The sequence below is a fragment of the Pristiophorus japonicus genome, chromosome 4, assembly GCF_044704955.1.
Source record: "Pristiophorus japonicus isolate sPriJap1 chromosome 4, sPriJap1.hap1, whole genome shotgun sequence".
NCBI lineage: Eukaryota > Metazoa > Chordata > Chondrichthyes > Pristiophoridae > Pristiophorus > Pristiophorus japonicus.
The window spans coordinates 128540298-128553195 of NC_091980.1; the positions used below are offsets into that span (position 1 = coordinate 128540298).

The 12898-nt window shown below is 44.7% G+C and overlaps 1 protein-coding gene across 1 annotated transcript; it reads left to right on the plus strand.

Annotated features, from left to right (window-relative positions):
* Positions 1–232: 232 nt before the first annotated feature.
* On the plus strand, positions 233–10758 carry LOC139262515 (ferritin heavy chain B-like). The gene is made up of 5 exons (XM_070877690.1): positions 233–376; positions 8024–8167; positions 9582–9728; positions 10105–10230; positions 10603–10758. The coding sequence occupies exons 1-5, from the start codon at positions 233–235 to the stop codon at positions 10756–10758; spliced, it is 717 nt and encodes a 238-aa protein (XP_070733791.1).
* The last annotated feature ends 2140 nt before the right edge of the window (positions 10759–12898 follow it).

Here is a 12898-nt window from a genome sequence, read left to right on the forward strand (position 1 = left end):
ATCAAAAACTTTACATCTGCCTGTGTTTTCAGAATTGCACAGAAAACTGGTGTTTGTTTTGGACCTATTAGCATATCTTTCTATTCCTTTCTGCCTCCTGTGTTTATCTAACTTACCTTTTTTGCATTCAGAGTGAGAACTGTGGATAGCTTAGTAAACTAAACACACTGCTGCTATAGACTTCTTCTTAAACTATGTGGGCAAAGGGCAAGTGACATCATACAGATCAGCAATGTCTGAGCTTAAGGCCAGCATTTATTTCTGTCTCCAATTGCCCTTGAGCGTGAGTCACCTGATACAACTGAGTGGCTTGCTCGGGCAGTTAAGCATCAAACCACCTGGCTATGGGTATGGAGTGCCATATAAGCATGCTAGTGTAAGTTGGCAGATTTCCTTTCCTAAACATTACTGATATGGGTTTCATGATCACTGGTACTGATAATTGCTTTAATTTTAAATGTTAATTTAACAAAATTTAAATTATGCAGCTGCCAGGGTAGGTTTTGTCTCTTGGATCAGTGGATATATCAAATTACGATCCTCTGGGAGGAGTAAATGTATGAAGAAAAACACTGACATTAAAATAGATAACTGTTCCATCAACTTATAACCCAATACTAGCAGCTCCTCCATATTTGCATTTAGTCCTGTTGTGCAATTCATACCAAACAGCAATCATCCTTTCCAAATCCCTTTGGCTCTCTTTGTCCCCTTCTCATTCATGAATGGATTCAAATGTTGTTAATGCTGGAGCTGCAATATTCCAGTGTTTGCAAGTTATTTGAGTAACTTGGCTGAGAATTGCACTGGGTGCAATTATATCTCAATCTTTAGTCTATCCATGTTAATGTCTTTTTTTTCAAAAGTTTGTTGTGGGCATCAGTGGAAAGGCTAGCATTTATTGGCCCCTCCCTAATTGCCCATGGAAACGTGGTGGTAAGTTGCCTTCTTGCAGTCCTGTGGTGAAGGTACATCCACAGTGCTGTTACGGAGGGAGTATCATGATTTTGACCCAACGGCGATATATTTACAACTTGCAGGGGAAATTGCAGGTGATAGTGTTCCCATGCACATGGTGCCCATGTCCTTCTAGTTGGTAGAGCTCGCGGGTTGGCAGGTGCTGCTGAAGAAGCCTTATTGAGTTGCTGCAGTGCATCCTGTCGATGGTACGCCGGTGGTGGAGGCAGTGAATGTTGACGGTGATGGATGGGGTGCCAATTAAGTGGGCTGCTTTGTCAGGGATGGTGTTGAGCTTCTGGGGAATTGTTGGAGCTGCACTCATCTAGGCAAGTGGAGAGTATTCCATCGCACTCCTGACTTGTGCCTTGTAGATGGTGGAAAGGCTTTGGGTTATCAGGAGGTGAGACACTCAACACAAAATACCCAGCCTCTGACCGGTCTTGTTGCCACAGTATTTGTGTGGCTGGTCCAGTTAAATTTCTGGCCTTCAGTCCCACGCTACTGATCTTTGGGCATTCTGTGCGAAGGCGAGTGGGTAGGTCGGAAGGCTTCCTTGTAGGACTGCTGCTGGGCATTGCCAAGGTGACCATTAACTGGTCCAGGCAGCGGGCGGTCGAGGGGGTCGTTCAGCCTGACTGCCTGCCTCTCTTCCGTGCCTACATCCGGGCCAGGGTATCCCGAGAGATGGAGCACGCGGTGTCCACCGGTGCGATCGCATCCTTCCGCGAGAGATGGGCGCCGAGGGACTGGAGTGCATCATCACCCCCGGCAACCAAATTTTAATTTGATTTTATGTTTTAAAGTTTAATTTGTTTTCATTGCCGGGATTTTAGTGTCCCCCTCCACTTTTATAGGGGGCACTTGTAAAATATTGAATTTTAATGCCCTTAAAAAAAAACACAAAAAAAACCCCCAAAAAAACAAAAAAAGAGGGCTGTTATAAGTGTCTGGAGTGTCCCCCAGATCGGGGGGCACTCGATCTAATGTTTATTTGTACTCCCCAAAAAGAGTTATTGACGGTGATGGATGGGGTGCCAATCAAGTGCCCTGCTTTGTCAGGGATGGTATTGATCTTCTGGGGAATTGTTGGAGCTGCACTCATCTAGGCAAGTGGAGAGTATTCCATCGCACTCCTGACTTGTGCCTTGTAGATGGTGGAAAGGCTTTGGGTTATCAAGAGGTGAGACACTCAACACAAAATACCCAGCCTCTGACCGGTCTTGTTGCCACTGTATTTATGTGGCTGGTCCAGTTACATTTCTGGCTTTCAGTCCCACGCTACTGATCTTTGGGCATTCTGTGCGAAGGCGAGTGGGTAGGTCGGAAGGCTTCCTTGTAGGACTGCTGCTGGGCATTGCCAAGGTGGCCATTAACCAGTCCAGGCAGCGGGCGGTCGAGGGTCATGTTCATCCCTACTGCCTGCCTCTATTCCATGGTTACGTTCAATCCAGGGTGTCCACCGGTACGCTCGCGGCCTTGCGTGAGAGGAGGACGCCGGCGGGACTGGAGTGCACCATCACCCCCAGGAACAGAATTTATACTAGGTGTGTCTAACCTCCTAATGCCCCATGGTTTAGTGAGTGTTAGTACTCTAGAATATGGTGTCACAACAGGTCAATCTCTTGCACTATTCTGTAATATTTCTAGAGAGTCGTCAGCAGCACAACAAACTTTGTTATATCCATTCAATAAAAGTATTACAACAAAAATCAGGTATTTATTTTTAAATAAACTTCCCCGCCACAAACTCCGTTCCCCAACCACGGACTCCATCCCTCTTCCTGGCCACTATCTGAGGCTGGACCAGACTGTTCACAACCACACTATCCAATTTGACCCTGAGCTGAGGTTTCAACTCCATATCCTCTCCGTGGTGGACATGGCTCTTGATCATGTCTGTCCATTTCCCGCAGCTCTGCTCTCACCCCTTCCCTCCCTCCCAGAACCACAATACTGTTCCCCTTGTCCACAACTTTACCCCACCAGCCATCACATTCAATGGATAATCATCCACCATTTCCACCACTTACCTTCCCCTCCCCTTTCAGCATTCCTAAGGGACCTCTCCCTCCGTGACACCCTGGTCCACTCCTCAATCACCTCCAACACTCCCTCCCTTTTCTGTAGCACATTCCTGTGAAGGAGATGCAACACCTGCCCTTTTATCTCCTCCCATCCCACTGTTCAGATCCTCAAACACTCCTTCCAGGTAAAACAGCGATTTACTTGTGTTTCAGTTCAATTTAGTATACTCTATTCGCAGCTCACGATGTGGTCTCCTCTACACTGAGAAGAGCAAATGCAGATTGGGTGACCGCTTTGCGAAATACCTCTGTTCAGTCCGCAATTGTGACCCAGATTTTCCGATCGTCTGTAAAGTTAATTCTCCATTCCACTCTCAATCTGACCTCTCTGTCCTCAGCCTCTTGCACTGTTCTAGTGAAGCTCAACATAAGCTCCTCAGCTTTCTATTAGGCATGTTACAACCTTCTGGACTCAACATCGAGTTCAACAATTTCAGATCAGAACCTCTGTCCATATTTTTTTCAGATAGCAGCTGTTGATGATCCTGCTGCACCCATTTACACCTCTTCTAGACCCATCTTTTGTTCCTTTACTTGTCCCATTGCATCTCCTTTTGCTTTGTACTATCATACCTTGTGTCATTTAATCATTCCGGCCTTCCACCCTATCACAGACCTTCCCTTTTGTTCTTTCCTCCCCTCCCCCACCCCTTTCCCTGCCCCTGCATTTGCTTAAAATCTGTTACATCACTAACCTTTTCCAATTCTGGTGAAATGTCATCCTGAAACGTTAACTCTGTTTCTCTCTTCACAGATGCTGCCTGACCTGTTGAGTATTTCCAGCATTTTCTGTTTTTCTTTCAGATTTCCAGCACCCGCAGTATTTTGCTTTTGTTCCTTTTCTTCTTTTAAGTAACTGAACACATTTTCAGATCAATGCCGTGTGACCTTGCATTAAACAAGAATTACTACTGCTGAGAATTTGATTGTGATCTTGATCAAACCTGATTTGCTTGGGCATGTGGCTGTTTTAATCTCTTCCCCTCCAGAATATTGCCTTTGGTTCAGTGGTGGCCTAAGATGGTCATAGCTACAATTCTAATCTTAGCCTTTAACTGGTTTTAAACTTGGGTGAACTGGAGAAAGAGATTTCAGTGTAATCTGGTCACGGTAAGACCTTGCCCCTCATGTTTGAACCACTTTGCCAAGGGCGTACTGTTCCAGTCCAGAGTCTGCACCTTCAAGAATTACTGCTGAGAGTCTTTCTATTTTGGGAACAGCAGGAAAGTGTTCGCTGAAACTGGTGTCGAACCAAAGCAAAAGGAACGCTGGATGAGGCCTCACTAAATGCACATATCATATGGAAAGGAAGAATTGGTAACATAGTTAGATATCTTAATGTAAACTGCTAATCTATATACTACCAGCCTCTGTGAACTAGGCCAATGATCACAGAGAATGATTTAACATAGTGCAATTTTCTCTTCGAGTCATATTCATCTAAATGTAATTATTGACGATAATGGACCAAAATAGTGAATTTGCAATTAATGGATATGAGCCTTTCCCTCAGTTATGAAATAACTAAACTGTTGTTTGAATTCAAATACCAGTGGTTACCAGGATGTAATAGGTGCGGAATCACCTCAGTCTCATTGCAGCCTTTAAACCTCCCTGACTCAAAGAGGAAAAGAGGAGATTCAGCCTTTGTTCAGCTATATGTTCGAGGTACAATAGTGCAGTGGTTATGTTACTGGACTATTAATCCAGAGGCCTGGACCAATAATACACGGAATGTGAGTTTAAATCCCACCATCATTTGGATTCAGTTTAAAATGTAAAACAACCTGATATCAGGAACCATGGACTTTTTGGATTGTTGTAAAAATCCAACTGGCTCACTAATTTCCTTTTAGGGAAGGAGACCTGCTGTCCTTACCCAGTCTGGCTTATATGTGACTCCATTTGCACAGTAATGTGGTTGATTCTTACATAAGAACATAAGAAATAGGAACAGGAGTAGACCATATGGCCCCACGAGCCTGCTCCACCATTCAATAAGTTCATGGCTGATCTGATCATGGACTCAGCTCCACTTCCCTGCCCGCTCCTCATAACCTCTTATCCACTTATCGTTTAAGAAACTGTCTATTTCTGTCTTAAGTTTATTCAATGTCCCAGCTTCCACAGCTCTCTGAGGCAGCAAATTCCTCAGATTTACAACCCTCTGAGAGAAGAAATTTCTCCTCATCTCAGTTTTAAATGGGCGGCCCCTTATTCTAAGATCATGCTCCCTAGTTCTAGTCTCCCCCATCAGTGGAAATATCCCTTCTGCATCCACCTTATCAAGCCCCCTCATAATCTTATATGTTTCGATAAGATCACCTCTCATTCTTCTGAATTCCAATGAGTAGAGGCACAACCTTCTCAACCTTTCCTCATATGTCAACCTCCTCATCTCTGGAATCAACCTAGTGAACTTTCTCTGAACTGCCTCCAAAGCAAGTACACCCTTTCGTAAATATGGAAACCAAAACTGTACGCAGTATTCTAGGTGTGGCCTCAGCAATACCCTGTAGAGCTGTAGTAAGACTTCCCTGCTTTTATACTCCATCCCCTTTGCAATAAAGGCCAAGATTCCATTGGCCTTCCTAATCACGTGCTATACCTGCATACTATCCTCTTATGTTTCATGCACAAGTATCCCCAGATCCCACTGTACTGAAGCATTTTGCAATCTATTTTCCATTTAAACAATATATTGCTCTTTGATTTTTCTCTGCCAAAGTACATGACCTCACACTTTCCAACATTATACTCCATCTGTCAAATTTTCTCCATTCACTTAGCCTGTCTATGTATTTTTGTGTCCTCCTCACACATTGCTTTTCCTCCCATCTTTGTATTGTCAGCAAACTTGGCTACATTACACTCAATCCCTTCTGCAAGTCGTTAATATAGATTGTAAACAGTTGGCAGCCCAGCACTGATCACTGCAGCACCCCACTAGTTATTGATTGCCAACCAGAGAATGAACCATTTATCTCGACTCTCTGTTTTCTGTTAGTTAGCCAATCCTCTATGCATGCTAATATATTACCCCCAACCCTGTGAACTTTTATCTTGAGCAATAACGTTTTATGTGGCAACTTGTCAAATACCTTCTGGACTTCCAAATACACCACATCCACTGGTTCCCCTTTATCCATCCTGTTTGTTACAGCCTCAAAAAATTCCAGCAAATTTTCTCTGAAGTGACCGAGCACGGTATCTCTCAACCATTGAGTACCTGAACATGGTTCAAAGAAGGAGTCTCACCAGCACCTTCTCAGGGCAACTAGGGATAGGCAATGAATGTCGGCCTTGCCAGCGACATCCAAACTTGGGCATGTTACGAAGTTCAAAGCAATGAGACCAAATCTCCAGTAGTTCCTCCTACAGTTACCTGGCTGCTTTCTCCATCTCTTCAGCCTGTCTTCCCCTTGCTGTGCAGCACTTGGCTCAAGTTCCTGCTGTTTGTATCAATCTTGTTTTATATTTCCCAACCACTCTCTGCGCTCAGCTCTAACACGTGGTCTAACACGAGAGATGAGACTGGGATCACCGGAGGCAGATAAATTTGAGATTTCACAGATGATTGAGTTAGTTATTGGCAGAGTGGGTAACAGAGAGCTTTTAGTTTCGGGGATCAGTCAGGTGGACTCAGTGGGTAGCACTCTCGTCTCTGAGTCAGAAGGTTGTGGGTTCAAGTCCCCACTCCAGAGATGTGAACACAGAATCTCGGCTGACACTACAGTGCAGTCATGAGGGAGTTTCAATCGTGGCCCTGACTGCCCTCTGAGCTGGACATAACAGATCCCATAGCAATACTTTGAAGAAGAGCAGGGGAGTTATCCCCGGTGACCTGGCCAATATTTATTCCTCAACCAATGTCACTGAAAACAGATAATGTGGTCATGTTCACCTTGCTGTTTGTGGGGCCTTGCTGCGTGCAAATTGGCTGCAATATTTCCTACATTTCAACAGTCACTGTGCTTCAAAACATACTTCATTGGCTGTGAAGCGGTCAGGGTCAGCCTGAGATTGTGAAAGGCGCTATATAAATGCAAGTCTTCCGTTTTGGCCTGCAGTCTATTTCATTGCTTCTAAAATTTAATGATAAAAAACACGAACTGAACATCCTATGGTCCCTTCCACATTCTAGCTGATGTGTGTACTGGTGCTCACGAAACTTGGAAGTGATGGAGTATCTGAGCACTTGTGTTTGACACATTGATCACGAGCACTTTGAATTCATCTGACCCACTGTTGGTTCCTTTGCACACTCACTGATCTGTTTGGATGTTGCAGAAAATCGCAGATACCTTCAAATGACCAACCCACAGAACCATCCAGAACTATTAAAAAGACACTAACTCGCAAACAACAGAGGATTCAATGAACCTTTCAAGGTGGCCATTAACTGGTCCAGGCAGAGCACGGTCGATGGGGTGTTCTCTCTGTCTGCCTGTCTCTCTTCTGCGGCTATGTCCGTGCCCGTGTGTCCCTGGAGAGGGACCACGCGGTGTCTGCCGGTATGTTGGAGGCTTTCCATGAACGGTGGGCACCAGAGGGACTGGAGTGCAGCGTGGATACAGGACACTAAATTATAATTTTAAAAGTGCTTGTTAGTTTTGTCATATTTGGAACTTATTGTTTATTCATCCTTATAAAAGGGACATTTGTTTTAATTTTTTCCCAATTGATTAGCCGAAAGAGTAGAGGATTGCTTTCAACCTGTGATTCTGAATATTTGAACTGTGTTTGAGGAAAGTTAGGACAGTTGAGATCCTCATTGAGTTGTCAACCAATGATGCTCATTCATCAAATATCTGACTGGCTCTGGGAGTCCAGCTCCCCTCCTCCCTTTAGTTGATTGGTGCTCTGAGAGGCTGCAATTTCTGATTGGGTAATGAGGAATGTCATTTATCATCTAACCTGCCACACCCTGGATTATCCAGCAGTACAAATACAGGAGTTTGCGGTTGGTTAATTCTTAGTTTGGTGCTTCAACAAACTTTGTTTTGGGAAAAAGAATCAAGCTGGTTTCTCAAGTGTGTCAGAACTACCAGCAGGATTGTGAGGATGCTGTCAACAAGCAGATCAACATGGAGCTCAATTCCTCCTATGTTTATCTCTCTATGGTGTGTTTTGCCTTTTAGACTAATTCACAATGGCAACTATATAACGTGAGTTTATTAAATTGTGTTGTATCCAGTCCACTTATTGGGCCCAATTTTGGCCAACCCATATTTTTGGCGCACTGACCCTTTATACGCTGGAAAGGCTGCCAAAAAACTTACTTGGTATCTTGGCCCCTCTGCCGAGTGTCTTTGGTGCCCTGGAGCGGTGTCCATGGTGGAGTGGGGAGTGGGAGGGGCCGAGTTAGAGCTCTGCGCTGAAAACACTGCTGACAGCTGTCGCATGTGCAGTGGAGTCTGTGCGCATGCTCCTCATTCTCCCAGCATGTCCTGCAAGCTGTCAGCAGGCCCTGATATCTTCCGCCCCGTTCCCCAGCCGTGGCCGAATGGTTTCCTGCATCTGAGTGCAGCCCAGGCTGGCAGAACCCTACCTGAGATGCTGCCCACCCCAGTCTTTCCTCTTCCCAAACCCTCCCCCAGCTTTCCAATGCATCTTTGCCGGCTGCCCCATCCACGCCAAATGGCCTGCTGTACAGGCTGGCCCGCTACCTTTCCCAGCTCAAGCTAGGATTTACTTCAAATATTTAATTGTTGTTCAATTGTTCACCTGAATTCTTTATTTTTATTTAGTTATTTTAACATCTTTTGATTTGTAATTGGTGCTTGGGTGCAGGTCCTTACTTACCTGCGCTGATTTCTTAACTGCCCGCAACGTTTTTCAGAGCTGGCCACATACTGACCTCAGTCGATTTTGGTTTAAATGTTAGCTGGCCAAAGAGCCATAAATGGCTATAACTAGTGGAAGTGTCTGGGACTGCCCCCTACTTGGGGGCAAAAAAAAAAATGTACCTCGCTAAATTACTCTGGAGTAAGTTTATTGGGGAAAATCGGGTGTTTTAACTTCCATCAGAAAAACCAACTTGCTCCAAATAAAATGATGCGAGTCATGGCCAAAAGTGGGCCCATTCTGAATATCCTGGGAACTTTTGAGTTTGAAGTGTATGTGGAGAATATTCTGCACTCCCTGCATGGAATTCAGAATTTGTATCCTCATTCTAAATCACTGCGGGTCTTTCTCTACCTTTGCAATGAGGGGATGTAATCTTGAAATGAGTTGGACCATGTAGGAGGGAAGTCAGGAAGTATTTGTTCCTGCAAGGATGGTGGAAATCTAGAATACATTCCTTTGTATCCAGCCTGCCCCCACCCCAAGCCCCCCTGTCCACGTGTAAAAAATCAAGGCTTTGATGCTATGCTGTGGTTTTTCATTGGGTTAAAAGTTCAGTGGTGATTGTGCACGCTTGAAAGAAAGCAAAATATTGAGGTTGAATTCCTGTACATGATTCTGCAATATAATACCGAACTACTCTTCTGATATTCCCCCCCCCCCCCGCCCCTCCCCCACCCCCCCCAATAGTCCTATTACTTTGACCGGGATGATGTTGCCCTGCGTCACTTTGCTGAGTTCTTCAAGGAGCAGTCACATGAGGAACGTGAGCATGCTGAGAAACTGTTGGAATTCCAGAATCGGCGTGGAGGACGGATCATCTTGGCGGACATCAAGGTTGGATACAATAAAGGAGTGGCTTTCTGTCCGGCTCCCCTTAGACTGAATGTTCCAAATACATTGTAAAGCAATTATTTTCAATTTACAGGACTCTGGCTATTTGGCCAAACTGGTCTTTGCTGCTGTTTATATTTCAGCGAGCCTCCTCCCATATTGCTTTATCTACCCCTATATCAGCATATTATCGTTCTGTTCCTTTCTCCCATGCACCTGCCTAGCTTCCCTTTAAATACATCTATGCTTTTTACTTGACCAATATGATTCCAGTGGTTTAGAATACAAAATTGCTGTTAAGCTAACACATAGATTCATGTTAATGTATACTTTTGATTGCATCCCTAATTTCAATACTTTCTACTGTTTGCACTGACAGAAACCAGAGCAGGATAAGTGGAGCAATGGTGTGGAGGTGATGCAGAGAGCTCTGCAGATGGAGAAGAATGTGAACCAGAGTCTGCTGGATCTGCACAAACTCTCCACTGGGAGCACCGACCCTCATGTAAGTTCTTAATGATTTAATGTGGGCTTTTGGGTAAGTTGGAGGTTGTGGAACCTTGCTGTTTTGGTGCCGACTTATACGATCTCCTTGCTTAATAGCTTTGTGCAGGTGTCGTTTTTTTTGTTTGGGAAGGGACGGGGGAAGTTGGCCGACCGTGGACAGAGACTTGTAAATGTGTCCCAATGATCCCAGGATCTGAGCACCAATTGTGCAGCATGTTTCATCTAATGATACAGTAATTCCATCAATCCCAATTGCACCACTTGTCTATCCTCCAGTTCAAAGGATTAAAATCCAAACTCTGAAGGGGAAGCTGACATTCCTTGATATCTGCTGCTGGACATAACTCATTTCTCTCTTTCCCTCTTTCAGTTGTGTGACTTCCTGGAGACCCACTACTTGGATGAACAAGTGAAGATGATCAAGCAACTTGGAGATCACATCACCAACCTGAAGAGACTGGGAGCCCCTGAGAATGGCCAGGGAGAGTATCTATTTGACAAGCACACCCTGGGGGAGAGTGACTAAACTGTCTGACTGACTGGATCAAGATTATTGTGTTTAGTACTTGTATGTATAATAACTGAGACCCCTGTTCTGTAAGGAATGATGGCTTGTGATGTTGGACAAAGATCTGAGACTGAGGCTCTTGGTGTGAAATGTAACATTACTGTAAATAAACTGTTCAACATTGGACTGGGTTTTGTCTCCTTGTATGTTTGAGTGGTTGTTAAATTAAAAATAACATGACTGACATCAGACAAGAATTACACTGAGTTGTGCAACAGTGTTATGGGTTTCAGTTGTATGAAATTTGTTTTTCCTCTGGGGTTTGAGTTGTATATTCAGACACTTGTTGCAGGGTGTGAAATGGTTGAGGGTGTGTTTAGACCGTTAACAGCCACATGAGATATTGACTGAGGAGAGACAAATCATGGTCAGAGGTAGGTTTTAGGGAGTGTCTTAAATAGGTTCAGAGAGGGAATGGCAGAGCGTGGTATTTAGTCAGCAGATTAAAAATACCTGTTCCCACGAGTGAACATTCTCTCTACCATTACATAACTGATAACTCCATACCACAAAATAAAGGTTGCTGTAACAAGTTAAACACCAGCAATATTTCCTACTCAATCAGTCTTACCATTTCAGATCAGTAAAGGAAAAAGTCCAGGATTAGCATCTTATTAAATAAGTATATTGGCCCTGGAATTAGCAGTTTGTATTCAGTCACTGCTGCAGATCCTGTTCAGTTATTATTGCAGGTTGTTTAGTAACTGAACTCACCACTGCTGCTGTAGACTTCCTGTTAAGCTTTGTAAGCAGACTAGCAGCTGCTGTACAGACCACCAGTGTCCGAGTGCATTGAACCCCGGGGACAATTGGATGAGGAGGGAAAGCAATAATTGGTATCAGCTTGCTGTCACAGCTTCATTGGTTAGTGTGGATACCCTCGTGTGGTGGTTCTGGGACAGCTTCTCTTCTGCCCGCTCCGATCATGACCGAATAACTTGGCCTCCTGATCAATGCTCACATGAATGCCTGCCAGTGCCGCTGGACTCCATTTCCCACAGTTATACACCAATCCCTTTCCCTCACTCGCAGATCCACGATGCAGTTCCCCTTGTCCTCACCTTCCTTACCAGGAGCGTCCACATTCAACGAATCATCCTCTGCCTTTTCTGCCACCTCGGGCAACCCGACTCGCTAACACAACTTCCCTTTCCCTCCCCTTTCAGCATTGTGAAGTGACCTGTCTGGCCGTGACACTCTGGTCCTCAATCACCCAAAAGACCCCCTTCCTTTCCCACGGTACATTCCTGTGAAAATGCAGGAGATACTTATTGAATCGGATGCTCCTTTTCCCACTGTTCAGAGCACCAAACACTCCTTCCAGTTCAAACAGCAAATTAATTGTACTCCTTGCAATTTAGTATATTGTTTTCGCTGCTTGATGTCATGTATCTTACATTATTATATATAACTGTATCCTAACATGCTATACATGACTATAATAAGATATGACCTGTAACCACCAGCATACCTTACCACCAGGGGTGCACTGGCAAGAGACAGGTATATAAGGACAGGTCTGAGGCAAGTGCAGCATTCCAGAGCTGTGAAATAAAGGTGCAGGTCCAGAGTGACCTTGACTTCACAACATGCCTCGTGTGAATCTGTACTGAGGGGACAGGACTTTACAGTGGCGACGAGTTACGGGATTACAGAATCCACAGAATGGCGAACAACGGATCAGATGAAAAGTACAATGCGGGAGACAATTGGGAGGACTTTATAGAAAGGCTCCAGCAAAGCTTGTAAGCAAAGACTGGTTAGGCAACGATAAGGCAGACAAGAGAAGAGCCCATCTCTTGACCAGCTGTGGCTCGAAAACATCTGCTTTAATGAAGGATCTGTTGGCACCCGAGAAACCAGCAAGCAAGTCGTTTGAAGAATTGAGCACACTGGTAAGAGACCACCTGAAGCCAGCGAGCAGCCTACACATGGCCAGACACAGGTTCTACAACTACAGACGCTGTGTGGGCCAGAGCATACCCGACTTCGTGGCAGAACTTCGGAGGTTGGCTAGTTTATGTGAGTTCTCCGATGAACTGAGGAGAGAAATGCTGAGAGACTTTTTCATTGAAGGAATAGGCCACGCAGACATATT

Bases quoted from the DNA above. Each gene is read 5' to 3' on its own strand.
- LOC139262515 (XM_070877690.1), top strand. From the start codon at position 233: ATGTCTGAGCTTAAGGCCAGCATTTATTTCTGTCTCCAATTGCCCTTG. The intron at 377-8,023 runs GTAAGTTGGCAG...GTTAATTCTTAG, and splicing joins TGCCATATAAGCATGCTAGT to TTTGGTGCTTCAACAAACTT. The intron at 9,729-10,104 runs GTTGGATACAAT...TTGCACTGACAG, and splicing joins TCATCTTGGCGGACATCAAG to AAACCAGAGCAGGATAAGTG.